At 48.5% G+C, this 15916-nt stretch overlaps 1 protein-coding gene across 1 annotated transcript in view; it reads left to right on the top strand.

Moving 5' to 3' along the window:
* Positions 1-15916, top strand: part of KIF4A (kinesin family member 4A) — an 81519-nt gene that overhangs the window by 44345 nt on the left and 21258 nt on the right. The window contains exons 18-23 of the mRNA XM_044306431.1: positions 10754-10864; positions 10940-11023; positions 11112-11225; positions 12050-12205; positions 12422-12516; positions 12600-12732. Coding sequence (XP_044162366.1) covers positions 10754-10864; positions 10940-11023; positions 11112-11225; positions 12050-12205; positions 12422-12516; positions 12600-12732 — 693 coding nt within the window. The remainder of the gene's footprint in view (positions 1-10753; positions 10865-10939; positions 11024-11111; positions 11226-12049; positions 12206-12421; positions 12517-12599; positions 12733-15916) is intronic.

Genomic DNA, 15916 nt, shown 5'->3' with positions numbered 1-15916 from the left:
TTTGACCCAGCTTTTAAGTGTTATGAGGGCACGCTCACTGAACAGGCTCAGACAGACCACCTATAAAGATCCGCCAACAAGCAAGAACAGGTCCCACAGTTTCATTGTCCGCCATCCAGACACAGGTGGCACCTTCATTACACACCCCTGTCTCTGCCGGGCCATTTCCTGGTGCTTATTAGAAGGAAATTTGTCTCTGTGCCCATTACATGTCCTGCTATCAACAGCCAGCCACCGTTGGCTTTGTTTGCAGTGCTGTCATGAACCAGAAACCTGGACTGCGACTGTCCATAACGGTATTCTCTCTAACAGCGAAGCCATGTTCTGTTTGTCATCTACCGATGGTTTGGATTGGGTATAGAGGCTGTTGGTGAGCGCTTCAATCCTGCCTTTTCTGTGGGGCAACATACTGCCCCAACTGTTCGTGTGGTGATGTAGGGAGCTATCGCATATGACAGTCACTTCTAGTAGTGAAACGAGGGACACTAACATCCCGTGGCCACATGTTGCCTCTCATGGCAGGGCTTCCAACCGGCATTTTTCATCAGGATAATGCGCACACACAGCAAAGGTTTCCCAAGACTGTCTCGGCCAGATAGCAACACTTCCTTGGCCTGTCTTATCACCAGATTTTTTGCCAATTGAGCATTTGTGTGACCAGCTGGTATGCCAGCTTCAGAAACCTATGAGTGTGCAGGATCTACAGGCCTGGCTCCAACATCTGTGGGCAACGGTGCTGCAGAATACCATATGCAACCTGTATATCACCATGCCCAACCGTATCTCCTCTTGTTTCCAGGCTAGTTCCCTCTGATATTGTAATCGCTTAGATATTTCATAATCACATGTGTATATCTGACAATCTTGTCTGTATGTCTCATTACTTAGGACTTAATCTGAAGATAGAATTGCCATTGAGAGCATGTAAATAGTAAGCATCCTTAGTAGGATTTAAAGTAGTTATTCCATCTGGGACATTGATGGCATATTGCAACGATATTCCAATGGTGTCACAAACAGGCTTGTTCCATCTCTGGGATCCACGCCCATCTGCAGAGTTTAGCCCGCAAAGTGAGTGGAGAGCAGCTGCGCATGCACAACCACCCACCGTTCAAAAAACATCCAAGCTTGCTCACACTGGTATTTTCGGAACTTCATGAGTGATCATTGGAGAGCACACCACTGAAGCGTGCAGTGTTATACTTCACTTTGGGGGCCCAAATCTGGAGATGGGAGTGGTCCCAGTGGTGGGACCTGCCCCTATGTGACATTGATGGCATATCCTAGTGATATGCCATCTAAGTCCCAGAGGGGCCCACCACTTAACCACCTCAGCTCCCCTAGCTTAAACCCCCTTAATGACCAGACCACTTTTTACAACTCTGCACTACACTTCTTTTACTGTTTATTGCTCGGTCATGCAACTTACCACCCAAAATAATTTTACCTCCTTTTCTTCTCACTAATAGAGCTTTCATTTGGTGGTATTTCATTGCTGCTGACATTTTTACTTTTTTTGATAATCGAAATTGATCAAAACTTTTGCCAAAAAAGACATTTCTCGCCCAGTTTCCTTGGGGGACACAGAAGACCTTGGGTATAGCTCATCTCCATAGGAGGCGTGACACTAAGTGAAAACTGTTAAGCCCCTCCTCCACAGCTATACCCTCAGCCTGGAGAGAGAGGCTGCCAGTTTTTGCTTAGTGTCCAAGGAGGCAAGACACTCCCTGCTACTGCAGGGCTGTTTTCTCCTTGTTTTTAATTTAGATTTTTACTTTTTCTTTTCTTTTTGTTCCAGACATTACGGGACAACAGAGTCGCACTAGACCTCTCTGTTTCTCCCGGGGTTGAGCTGCGCCAGTGCCGGTCATCCGCACTGCTGCCTCCCCCACAGAAGGCAAGGTGGACCAGGGCAGCCCAGCTCCCCTGCATCCCGCCAGCGCAAGGGTCGCCCGCACGCCAAGCCCCTCTTCCAGCGTCCTGCCACTACGGTGCCAGTAGCTGAAGGGGCGACCCTGCTGGAACGGACCGAGGGTGAAGACGGCTGTGGTGAGAGAGTGGCTTCTCCAGCCCTACGACCCCCTCCCCCCACCCAGGTCTCCTGCGTGACTGACCCCCATATTGGTCCCTGCTGGTCCTAGGCTGGCCCCATCCTAGCTTGTTTTATTAGCTCCCTCTCCTCCCCTCCACAATAGGTGCCCACTGAGGGGTTATGCTGGCGTCCCTATCATGCCGCCCAGGGAGCTGCCTCTATACGGGCACCCGGTCACAGGGTTCCCCCCCCCCCCACCCTATCGCCTTACCGGTGCGCTGCTCAGGGCCAGAGGCCCTCTCCTGACGGCTGCAGCGTAGGGCCCTTGTTTCCGGTCCGCGGGGTGGGCACCCGCGGCCGGCATGACTGGTGCGGTGTCCCAGCAGACCCTGGCGACCACTGCTGCTCTCAGAGGCTGTCTTTCCGGTCGGCCGGGCGCCGCAGACAGATTCTTTCCAGCTCCTTCCCGGGCCCCCTGACTGTTCCGGCCCGCGGGGTGGGCTCCCGCGGCCGGTATTATGCACGCGCCGCTCCGCTCCCTCCAGGTCCTTGCCGGTACCTCCGGGCACCGCGAAAATTTAGGCCCCGGCTTCGCGGCCGCGAAAATTTAGGCCCCGGCTTCGCGGCCGCGAAAATTTAGGCCCCGGCTTCGCGGCCTAGTAGGCCGCAAATTTCCGGCCTCGATTGGAGGGGGCGGGCACTCTCCAGGCGCGAATTCTTCCCGCCGGAGGTCCCCCCGCCCCCAGGGCATCGCTGCACCGCTCTCAGGTCGGATCCCTGTTAACCTCTTGGATGCCGACGGCTCCCATCTGGAGGAGACCCTAGGATGGCTAGCCTCTCAAAGAGGCTGTGCCCTTATATGGTGGCCCCTTCCTGCCTCAAAGAGGCTGTGTTTTAGAATAATAAATAAAAAAAAAAAAAAAAAAGAATTAACAGTATGTGTGTATATATATATATGAGGTATCTGTATTTTTTTGTTGGCTGCGCAGGATGCTGCAGCCTGACCTTAGAGCGCTGGCCGTATGCCTGCCCCTATTCCATAGGCGGCATGTTGCGCTCCGTGGCACTGGCCAGGTATACATGTTCCCCTTCTAGGCGGACCCTTGCCCTCTCCTGGGATACGGCGCTGGCCAGGTGCAGGCCGCCCTTTTCTATAGGCAGAATTAGTCGCCTTCTCCAGTCACGGTACTGGCCATGTGCATGACCCCCCATTATAGGCGGCATACTGCACTCTCTCTGGCTGCGGGCTGGCCTTGTGCATGACCCCCTTCTGTAGGCGGAATACTGCCCTTTTACCGCATACGATGCTGACCATGTGCACGACCCCCTTCCATAGGCGGAACGCTGCACTCTCGCTGGGTTTGCTACGGCCATATGCGTGACCCCCTTCCATAGACGGGACGCTGCACTCTCGCTGGATTCGCTACGGCCATATGCATGACCTCCTTCCGTAGGCGGAACGCTGCACTCTCGCTGGGTTCGCTACGGCCATATGCATGACCTCCTTCCATAGGCGGAATGCTGTACTCTCGCTGGGTTCGCTACGGCCTTATGCATGACCTCCTTCCATAGGTGGAATGTTGCACTCTCTCTGGCTTCGCTGCTGGTCATACGCATGACCTCCGTCCAAAGGAGGGCTGCTGCGCTCCCTCTCTCTGGATTCGCTGCCGGCCATATGCATGATCTCCGTCCATGGGCAGAACGCTGCACTCTCGCTGGATTCGCTGCCGGCCATATGCATGAGCCGGCCATGTGCATTGCCTCCTTCCATAGGCGGAATGCTGCACTTTCTGGATTCGCTGCCGGCCATACGCATGACCTCCGTCCATAGGCGGAATGCTGCACTCTCTCTGGATCTGCTGCCGGCCATGTGCATGAACTCCTTCCATAGGTGGTTTGCTGCACTATCACTGGATTCGCTGCCGGCCATGTGCACGACACCTTCCTTGGGTGGTGTGCTGCACTCACTGGAATCGCTGCCAGCAATGAGCATGTATCCTTTCCTCAGGCGGCATATGCACAACGCCACTGACTGTGGTTGTTTTCTCGCCAGTGCGTTGCTGGCCATGTGCATGTCCCGCATCCTTGGCGGGGTGCTTGCATTTTTGCTGGATGCGATGACGGCCGTGTGCATTACCCGCCCCTTTCTGGGTGGAATACTGCTCTTTCGCCGGATATGTTGCGGGCCATACACGGCCCACCTCATCCATGGGCAAGAATTTGCACCCTCACGTGACCCATGGCTGTCCTTGAAATGCTGTGCGGGATTCTTGCTTGTTCTCCTTCGTTGTGGAGTAGTTGCACTCTCACAGTATTCGGTGTTAGGTGGGTTATTGCGCACTCGCTTTATGGTAAGATAACCCCGTGCATGTCCCCCTTTCTCTGGGCGGACCTCCTGCGTTCCCGCTGGGTACTGTGCGGCCATGTGATTAGTCACCTTCTGGGCGAACTATGGTATGTTCTACTTCTCTGAAGTTGTTACTGGCCTTGGGCAACCCCCCTTTGGGACGGGCCTTTGCATTCTTACCAGCTGCAGTGTTGCCAGGTGCATTTCCCCCTTTTCTGGGGGGCCTGCCTGCGTTCCCATCGCATGCCATACTGATATCTTGTGCATCACTCCCTTTCAGGTTGCATTTTGCACTTCCGTTGATACTGTTGGGCTCTGTGGCTGATCCCCTTCACTGGGTGACTATTTTTTTGCAGTGAGCGGAATTTTCTGGTGCGCTCTGTCCGTTGTTTGGGCCGTGTATGCCTTCTCCTCCCATAGGTGGGTTGGCCTTCTCACTGCTTGCGGGGCTGTTCGTACGTATGCCTCACTTCCTCCTGCGACATACCCTTTTTTCTCTTGGGATGTGGTGCTGTCACGGGCCTTGCACTCTTCTCTAAAGAGATCATTCTGTCCACCTGTATAACCCTTGGGTGCTGTCATACAAGCATTACAAGTATGCCGCTGTATTCAAAGGTGTATTCTTTAGATATGAGTAGATGGGCTCTACTTGCTCTCTACTTCGCCGAGCTGGGTGGTGCTCGTTTTTCTGGTTTGGCCTGTATATTGTGGTCCCGTTGTTTCGGCATCCACCATGTCCGTTGGCCTTTCCACCTGGGGAGTGTTCGTGGTTCTTTGATACGTACCCTTTCGTTCTCCCGTGCACTCGCTTCCCGGCGCAAGTGGTCACTGGGTCGAGAGTGCCGTTTGCAGTGCCACTCGATTTCTGCGTTAGCTCTGGCGGGACTGCTGTTCCCTCGCCTGCTACTGTTTTTTCCTCCTCTTCGGGTGTCGTGCAGTATGAGTTTTTTCTTTTGGCGCCCCCTCTGCGCTTTAGGCTGGTCCGCTACCGGGTTCGGGCCGCTTTTCTCGGGATGGTCACCCAGCTGCTCTTGGGTGCTCACTTACCCAGGTCCGTAGGACCTCCACCTTGGGTTCTTCAGGGTACTCGCCTTCTGCGTGGCAGTGAACCGGGCGTCTCGGTGAGCGGGGTTCTGCCTTTGAGCTGTCCTATGGCTTCCCTGTTGCCCACTCCTCCTTTCAGTTGTAGGGTGTTATGCCGGCCTCTGTCTCGACTGCCTTTTTTCGCCGGCTCTGCTTGGCTCCCACTCGGTTTGGCTCGGCTCCCTCCGATGTGGCTTTTGCCCGGCCGCGCTTCAGTGGCTGTTCCTTCGCTGCCCTCCCCTCTGGGGAGAGCTTGGTTGTTCATGTGGATGGTTCTGATGTTCCTCTTGGCCTCGTGCTGTCTCCCTTGTTCACTCTGGCTGTAACTTGGGAGGACCCCCATTCAGTCGAGATTGTCATTAGATCTCCCACACCGGGACTGTAGGACGTCTTCCTGTGGTGGCTACATCAGCATGGACTTTAGCCTGTCTTGTCCTGGCGGTTGCTGGGCGGACCCTTCGGTTCCTTCCGTCTGTCCTTCTGCTCCCCCACTCCGGGTGGTTACAGGACTACGTTGCTCGGGGGCCGACGGGACCAGTTTTGCCGACCGTTCTGCCGGTGTTACTGGTCTGCGCCTGTTCACATTGGGTTTCACCCGCTTGCCCAGGCGACTCTAGCGGGCTCGCTAGTGTTCGCTCCTGGCCGTGTTTTGTCCAGGATCTGTTGTAGGACTTAGGGGTTTTACCGGGGGTTCTGTGGGAAGCTGGGCGTTCCCCCACTCTGCCTTTCTCTCTCCATGGTTCTGTCTTTCTCCAGTCCGACCTGGATCTGGGACTGGAACTCTGTTGCTTGAAGTGTCAAGTGTCAGCGCTGTCCTTCCCCTTTCGGCGTTCCCCGGCCCTCTGGGCCTGTCAGGGCCCTTTTCCGTGGAGCGGCTTTGGGGTTCCCTCGTACTGCCCCTGGGTACCGCCCTGGGCATTGCATACTGGGCTCTTGGCGCTCCAATCTTTCCCTTGGAGCCGTTACAGGAGTTCTCTCTACTCCTTCTGTCCTGTACGGTTATGTTTCCGTAGCCGTCGTGTCTCTGGCGGGTGCCTGGGTGGCGGCCCTTCTTGTTCCGAGCCTTCTCTTTCCTCGGGACAGGGCTGTTCTCCATCCCGTCTCTTCCTTCCTTCTGAAGGTGGTGTTTGTCTTTTATTTTAACGGGGCTTTTGTCCTCCCCTTCCCACCCCCGGGAACGGACACTTCACCGATTTGGGAGTTGTTTGGGCCTTGCGGTTTTTACTTGGAGATCTCCGACTCTTGTCGACGTTCGGTCTCTTGGTTTTCCAGGAGGTCCGCGCAACGGGTTGGTGGCCTCCGGGGTGGCTTTCCTCCGCTTTCTCACAGTGGTTGTTGCTGTGGTTACCGCACCAAGGGCAGGGTTCTGCTTTTGGTGTCACCGTTCGTTTCACCGGAGCGGTCGGTGCCTCCTGGGCCGGTGGCATTTGGTTTCGGCCATGCGTCTGTGCGCGGCGGTCACTGGTCTGCCTTACAGCGTTCTACAGGGTGCATACTCTGGCTTCGGCAGATGCTGCCTTGGGCCGCCTGGTCTGCGGGCGGCGGTTTCTTGATGCCTTCGGGTGATTCGCCTTGGTGCTGTGGTCCCTCCCCCTTTTGGACTGCTTTTGAACGTCCCAAGGTCTTCTGTGTCCCCCAAGGAAACTGGGCGAGAAAACGAGATTTTTGTATAACTTACCAGTAAAATCTCTTTCTCGCTCTTTCCTTGGGGGACACAGCACCCACCCATTCTTTGTTTTTTCTCTACACGGTTTCCGAGTTGTTTTACCCGTTGGGTAGTTGGCTTGTTGGTTCCACTTTTGGACTTTGCCTTTTTTTCACTACTTGGACACGCAACTGGCAGCCTCTCTCTCCAGGCTGAGGGTATAGCTGTGGAGGAGGGGCTTAACAGTTTTCACTTAGTGTCACGCCTCCTATGGAGATGAGCTATACCCAAGGTCTTCTGTGTCCCCCAAGGAAAGAGCGAGAAAGAGATTTTACTGGTAAGTTATACAAAAATCTCGTTTTTTCACTTTCGGTTGTAAAATTTTTGTAATAGAACAACATTTCTATATAAATTTTTCTCTAAATTTATTGTTCTACGTGTCTTTGATTAAAAAAAAAAGGGAATAAGTGTATATTTATTGGTTTGGGCAAAAGTTATAGCGTTTACAAACTATGGTACAAAAATGTGAATTTCCGCTTTTTGAAGCAGCTCTGACTTTCTGAGCACCTGTCATGTTTCCTGAGGTTCTACAATGCCCAGACAGTAGAAACAACCCACAAATGACCCCATTTCGGAAAGTAGACACCCCAAGGTATTTGCTGATGGGCATAGTGTGTTCATGGAAGTTTTTTTTTTTTGTCACAAGTTAGCGGAAATATTTTCTCTTACAAAGTCTCATATGCCACTAACTTTTACATGAACTCACCATACCCCTCACGAAATACCTTGGGGTGTGTTATTTCTAAAATGGTGTCACTTGGGGTATTTATACTGCCCTTGCATTTTAGGGGCCCTAAAGCGTGAGAAGTAGTTTGGAATCCAAATGCGTAAAAATGCCCTGTGAAATCCTAAAAGTACTCATTGGAATTTGTGCACCTTGGCTGCAAAAAAGTGTCACACATGTGGTATCACTGTACTCAGAAGTTGGGCAATGTGTTTTGGGGTGTATTTTTACATATACCCATGCTGGGTGAGAGAAATAGCGGCGAAACCACATGTGACACTTATATTATTTTTTTTATTTTTTTTTGACATTTGGATTCAAGACTTCTTCTCACACTTTAGGGCCCCTAAAATGCCAGGGCAGTATAAATACCCCACATGTGACCCCATTTTGGAAAGAAGACACCCCAAGGTATTCCGTGAGGGGCATGGCGAGTTCATAGATTTTTATTTTTTTTATTTTTTTGGCACAAGTTAGCGGAAATTGATTTTGATTTTTCTCAAAGTCTCCCTTTCCGCTAACTTGGGACAAAAAGTTCAATCTTTCATGGACTCAATATGCCCCTCAGCGAATACCTTGGGGTGTCTTCTTTCCAAAATGGGGTCATTTGTGGGGTGTTTGTACTGTCCTGGCATTTGAGGGTCTCCACAATCATTACATGTATGGCCAGCATTAGGAGTTTCTGCTATTCTCCTTATATTGAGCATACGGGTAATGAGTGTTTGTTTGTTTTTTTTTGTTTTTTTCTCGTTCAGCCTCTGGGCTGAAAGAAATGAACAGCACAGATTTCTTCATTCACATCGATCAATGTGGATGAAAAAATCTCTGCCAAAAATTGTGCAAAAAAAGAGGGGAAAGGCGTCTGCCAGGACATAAAAGCTCTGCCCAACATCCAAACCCACTCAGGCCGTATGCCCTGGCAAACTATCTCATCTTGCAGCGCCACATACACCGACTTTTGTGTAATCTGACAGCAGCTCAATGCTTCTGTCAGAATGCACATCAGTGCTGCAGCTGGTTGATCGCTTGGTCCACCTAGAAGGTTAAAAAAACAAAACAAAAAAAACAGACAGCAATGCAATAAATTTATTAACATTAACTCCGCAGTGAGGAACAGCTCAAAAAACCTGAGCTGTCTCAACCCGAACTTCAGACTGGGCGGTGAAAGGGGGAGCTGAAGATTGGGGCTGCCAATCGGGGTTTGCCAGCACCTCAGGGACTCTAGGGGCTCTACGGGCCCGTCTGTGCGGTGGCTGCGACGTGGGAACTACTGCACATGCCACCGTACCAGCTTCAACTGCCCTTCTAGTGCTCGCTACTTCACAATGTTCTACGGCAGTGCTGGTACTAGGTCCAGGATGGGCTGCGCTGCTGGTGTATGCCTCACCACGTAACCCAACAGCGCCAGCCCCACTCTGCTGCCCTTGAAGCGGATCCTGTGGTCTAGCAACACTGGGCCGGGTACGCCTGGTGGTATCAGGGACCTCAACCTCATCGTCCGAACTTTGGGTCAGAGAGCCACTGCTTTCTACAGGTTCGTATTCTGACCCGCTGGATTTGTCAGATGAGGGTTCCCATTCCTCATCCGACTGGGTCAGAAACCTGTAGGCCTCTTCAGAAGAATACCCCTTACTTGCCATTTTGTCAACTAAATTTAGGGGGTATTCCCTGAGACTACCCAAGAAAAAAAGCAAGCCTGTCTTACGAATGGGAGGCTAGCGAAGTACAGGAAGCCGCTGCGATTGATAAAAAATCAGCGCTTGTGTAGTGATTGTGCAGTGATAAAAAATTTTAATTGTCACTGTGGCGGGACTGGCGTGGGTGAACGCACATGTGGGTGACCGATCAGGCCTGATCGGGCAAACGCGGCGTTTTGGGTGTAGGGCGAGCTAAGGTGACACTAATACTATTATAGATCTGACTGATCAGTTCTGATCACTTACAGATACTATAAAAGTACCAATGCTGATTAGCAATTCGCTGCGATACGCGAATCAGTGAGTGCGGTGGGCTGGGCGCGATCTACATACCAAAGGGGCCTAAACTAACCTAAACCTAACAGTCAATATTGGTGAAAAAAGTGACAGTTTACACTGATCACTTTTTTCCCTTTCACTAGTGATTGACAGGGGTGATCAAGGGGTTAATTGGGGGGGGGGGGGAGAGAGATCTGGGGCTAAATGTGTTGTCTTGTGTACTTACAGTGATCTGTGCTCCTCTGCTGGGACCAACCGACGAAAAGAACCAGCAGAGAGCACAGAAGCCATTTAACACATTATATTTATAAATATAATGTGTTATATGGCTTATGGTTCGTTATTTTAAGTCACCAACCTGCCAGCGGTGATCATTGGCTGGCAGGCTGGTGACCAACTCCTTGTGCGCCTTTTGCAGACCCGCACTGCACATGTGCGGGCCAAATATGCGCATCGTCTCACGAGATGAAGCGTAGATCCGTGCAGGAGGAATAACCCTGCAGCCCGCAGGACGCATCCCTGCATTAGGCGGTCAGGAGGTGGTTAAAAGATCAGGAGTCGGCTCTGATGACTTGTTTAGTAAATACTTCTGTTCTTCGAGAAATAACTATTCTGGACAGCTTTTCTTACAGTTCTGTGCAGTCGTTCCGCTGTTATTCCTCAAGAAACTTGATTGACATCTGGGCGTTACCAGTTTGGATGTGTCCCTGCATAACTTGAAACTGTCCGGTCAGTGTGGACGGTGTCAGATTGTGTAGGGACAAACCCCTTTGACAAGGATAGAATAATGAATTCATAGTTATAAAGGGGTACTTTTATGCAACTGGAATATACAACTGCGTCTTGATGGTGGATCTTGTAATGTTCATATGCTTGTTTTCTGTAGGCAATGAAATCTCAGAGAGTACAGCTTATGAGGCAGATGAAGGAAGATTCTGAGAAGTTCCGTTCTTTTAAACAACAGAAAACTAAGGAAGTGATTCAGCTTAAGGAGAAAGTAAGTTGGGGGGACATAAGTTATGCCAGGGGTCTCTATTCTTTTTGCTAAGCCTTCCGAATTGATATTGTTTAGGATCGTAAGAGACAATACGAACTACTGAAATTGGAAAGAGATTTCCAGAAGCAAGCCAGTGTGCTACGTAGGAAAACAGAAGAGGTAAGTATTTTGTTACTGTCTTTCTTCACTAATGACGTCTGCAGTATAAATTGATGATGTATATAATATACTTCAATGCTCCTTTCAGGCAGCAACTGCAAACAAGAGATTGAAAGAAGCTCTACTGAGACAGAAGGAAGCTATGGATAAGCGTAAAGACAGTAAGAACAGAGGCATGGAGGGCGCGTCCGCAAGAGTCAAGGTATTTGAAATGGGCCTCAACAGTTCAGTCTTCATGCACACCACTGCGCCTTGGACCTCTTCTGTACCTCTATTACCACTTCATACTGAGGTGCAAATCTGTAGTAATTTCCCCTTCTTGCCCTGTGTATACAGCTTTTCTCTCCTAGAAGACGTGCCGGACAGGTTCTGTGCCTAAGGGTGTCATGTACACCGGCTGCCATGTAATGGGCCTGCATGCTGTGGAATGTTTTGCCGCTTGTATTTTTTCTCCTGTGTAGTTATGGTGATTGACGTGTCTTTTTTTTTTATTTTCACTTTTTCAAAGTTTAGCAAGAGCCCCACAAACCTTGTGTAGCGCGTATAGGGCTTTTTAGGTTTATTTCAGTGTAATTGCAACAGTTTTCTGGTAACTATACAAAGACCATTTTCATTTTAGTTAGCTGCATTATTCTAAATGAGTAAATCTAGGAATAAAGGGGTTCATTTATCAAACTGGTGTAAAGTAGAACTGGTTTAGTTGCCTATAATAACCAATCGGATTCCTCCTTTCATTTTCCAAGGGAGCTGTCCAAAATGAAAGTTGGGATCTGATTGGTTGCTATGGACAAAGCCAGTTCTACTTTACATCGGTTTGATCAATAATGTCCACAGTGTCCCTGTGTATTTTTGGGAGATGGGTGCAGTTTGCAGCACTTGGACAATAACATCCATTCAGGACTTATAGGGGATGTAGTGGAAATGGGTAAGTCCGGCATCTTGAGGTTATTCGATACGGTTACAATTTAATTCTGCTGGAGGCCGAGACTTTGGTTTACTGGTAATTATGGTTTGTGTTTTGTTTAGAGTTGGCTGGCCAATGAGGTGGAAGTCCTTGTGAGTACGGAGGAAGCGCAGAGGCATCTTAATGATCTCCTTGAAGACAGAAAGATTCTAGCGCATGATATAGCGCAACTGAAGCAGACAAAAGATGCTGGGGAGCGCATACCTGCTAAAATCCGCGTAAGTACAATTTGCTGTTGTCCTTATTTTTTCAATTTGCAACTACTTGGTAATGCTTTGATTTTCATGAAATAACACGTTTACAGAAAAGCAGTCTTGTTGAGGGGGGAAGGTCGACCGTTAGACCCGCAGCCATGGCCTGGGGTCAAGAGGGAGAACATATTTGCTTGAGCTTTTTGAACAAATGAGTAAACTTGGTCCTCTGTCTTATTTAAGAGGCGGACATACACAGTGGCTGAACTTGAGAATATGGAAGAGGAGGCCTCAGTCACAAAGCAGATTGACAGTTTGGAGACTGAAATGGAACTCAGGTAAGTTTTTCCTGCTTTGGAATTAAAAATAAATAAAATGTATTTAACATTTAAATTACCTGGAAATGTTGCCTTTCTTATAGGAGTGCTCAGATAGCTGATCTCCAACAAAAGCTGTTAGATGCAGACAGCGAGGAAGAGCGGGTGAAACAGAGATGGGAAACGATCACTAACCTCATGGAAGCAAAGTGTGCCCTGAAGTACATGATGGGGGAGGTAGGTTGTTCAGTGTGTGTGTGTTTTTAAAGATCTTACCCTGGGTTCACACCTGAGCGTTCCTCAAACGCGCGTTTTTGTCGCGCGTTTTTATGCGCGTTTTTTGTAATAGTAAACGCGCGTTTGTGTCATTGACTGCAGTGTCCTATTGCCACAAACGCGCGTCAAAACGCCCCAAAGAAGCTCAAGTACTTGTTTGAGCGTCGGGCGTTTTACAGCGCGTTCGTACGCGCTGTAAAACGCCCAGGTGTGAACCCTTCCCATAGGGAAGCATTGGTTTTCATGTCTTAAGCGTTTTACAGCGCGTTTGAACGCGCTGTAAAACGCTCAGGTGTGAACCCAGGGTTAAGGCTCTTTCCTCCAAAAACATGATCACGGAACATGATCTATATAACAAGAAGAGGGAGGCACGCCACATGTGCGGTGTCACTTTGTACAGAGTGGTTTGATAAAGGTTAGGGTACTCTTACCATCTGTGGTTATGAGGGGTCACAACCACTGTAGAGAGCCTTGCTGGTAATTATAGTTCGCCGACCAGCACACCGGCTTGTTCCAGGTTGCAGCCGCGGTCACTCTGTGGTGCCCCAGTAGATGAGGTGTACACAGTGGAAGTATCAAAAGGAAAACTGGTAAAAAATAAATACGTAAATAAAAAATTTTGACAGCTTTTTCTGTGGCTTGCTTGGAAGGATTCAGACCCAAGTCATTGGACAGATAACAGGTTAACTTTTATTAGCAAAAAGAAATGTTGACTATTGATTCTGCTGGATCTCTACAGCGTTTGATACCGTAGACCATAAACTCGTAATTCAGAAGACGGGGGCACATCAAAATTTAAGTAAGAGTGCTGGCGCACGGTATATAGTACACAATATGGTTCAAAAAGAAAAGAATGCAGAGATGAAAGCCGCACATCTAAAAATTAACAAATGTATTTATAGCAACAGACACAACAAAGAGAGTTAAAAACATTGTATACAATGAATCAAGGCCATGTGAATTAACCATGTACACATGCCACCCTGACTCTATATTTTTATTTTTTTTACTATTTAGCAGATGGAAATGGATTTGTATTAACAATTCTCTTTTATTTATTTTTTTCTTCTGTGGGCTTGAGCCTTTTGGATTTAAGGTATTGCGTATATATGTCAATTGTCAGCAGAGAGCGTAGGCCCAGAAGACATACACTGCGTGCCATATGATCTCTGGTATGTGGCACGCAGTGTATGTCTTCTGGGCCTGCGCTCTCTGCTGTTTCCGCTGTTTGGAACGAAGGATGCGCTGGCTCAGTCGCGCACATGGGCGGACGTCACTTCCGGTCGCCGTCTGTTTCCGCCCTCATGCTCCATGTGAACGCCCATGACACAGGGTAAAATGATTATTATCAATTACTGTGTGTGTATGTGTGTGTATGTGTATATATATATATATATATATATATCTGTTTTCCATCCCTTCTATTCTATTCCTAGCATGTTGCACTTGTTTCCCTTACAACCCGGATATCCTGTGTATAATTACACCTCTTCCAGTCCTTCATATACCCCAGGAGCAACACACAACCCTTGCAGATACTTATATATAAAAATTGTTTACTGATAACATAAAGATGACAAAACAATGGACATAATACATAGAGATACAGATAACACAATACATAGAGGACACACCACACACAGCCACCTCAGTTCCTGCCCACCGTGGATGCTAAGCAAATGTGGCTAATGTGTATGTATATACAGTATATCCAGAGTCCACCAATATACAGTCTACTGGATCTAATTTTCTAACCAACTCGCAACCAGTACCTGACCATTAGTGTATGTACATATAGAGACTCCTGCTTAAACAGAATATATAATCTATTGGTAATACAATTGCCGACTACAAATATCTATATGTACACATATAAAGTCTACTGGGATATTATACTTGTATACATGCCCACATACGCACACGTATAACTTAGCTTGCTCCTGAAATGCTGTTGTTCCAGTGGGTGGCAGGAAGAGTCCCAGCCCAACTCCCAACTTACACCTATATCTTCCTGTGTCCCAGCCCCCCACCATCGACTCCACCCTGTGACCACCCAAATATCTCCCCCCATCTCTTGGTCAAGAGGATGTTGTTCAACTGCCTTAGATATGCTAACAAGGGACACAATGCTACTGGCCATACTGAATGGGTGAATACCACTGGGTCCAATTATTAGGCATATTTGTGTGGTCATCAGGATGAGGTTCTGGCTGAAAGCCATATTTCCCTTAACAGTGTGTGTATATGAATAAATATATATATATATATATATATATATATAAATATATGCACGCGCAAGCGCAAAAAAATCGATGTAGTAGGGTGCCAGCGGCTGTGGGGGTGATCCACCCACTTTATCAATTTTTGTAAGTAAACTCTACAGCCCATCCAGAAGTAGAAAGTTACAAAAAATGTTTATTCACCAGACATACAGCAACGTTTCAATCCTCTCAGTGGGATCTTTCTCAAGCAAATGGTGATGAGAAAGATCCCACTGAGAGGATTGAAACGTTGCTGTATGTCTGGTGAATAAACATTTTTGTAACTTTTTCTACTTCTGTATGTGCTGTGGAGTTTATCATTATATATATCCAGGCTGTGTAAGGGCTATTTGACCATGAAGGAGAGTGATGGGGTGCTGCGCCAGATGACCTGGCCTCCACAGTCACCAGACCTGAACCCAATCAAGATGGTTTGGGGTGAGCTGGACCGCAGAGTGAAGGCAAAAGGGCCAACAAGTGCTAAGCATCTCTGGGAACTCATTCAAGACTGTTGGAAGATCATTTCAGGTGACTACCTCTTGAAGCTCATCAAGAGAATGCCAAGAGTGTGCAAAGCAGTAATCAAAGCAAAAGGTGGCTACTTTGAAGAACCTAGAATATGACATATTTTCAGTTGTTTCACACTTTTTTATGTTTATAATTCCACATGTGTTAATTCATAGTTTTGATGCCTTCAGAGAGATATAGATAGATATATATCTCTATATCTATTATCTCATATGCCATTTGGGAACAGGCACCCCTGAGGAAGCCAGCAGAGCCTGGCGATACGCGTTGGGCTTTTTTCCTGACAACACACATTCCCCCCCACCATGATATTCTAAATAAGTATTACAGCTTTGTAATTTTTTGTTGATGGATCC

The sequence above is a fragment of the Bufo gargarizans genome, chromosome 9 (assembly GCF_014858855.1).
Source record: "Bufo gargarizans isolate SCDJY-AF-19 chromosome 9, ASM1485885v1, whole genome shotgun sequence".
Lineage (NCBI taxonomy): Eukaryota > Metazoa > Chordata > Amphibia > Anura > Bufonidae > Bufo > Bufo gargarizans.
The sequence above is the reverse complement of the archived record's forward strand: the minus strand, read 5'-3'. Positions and strand labels throughout refer to the sequence as shown.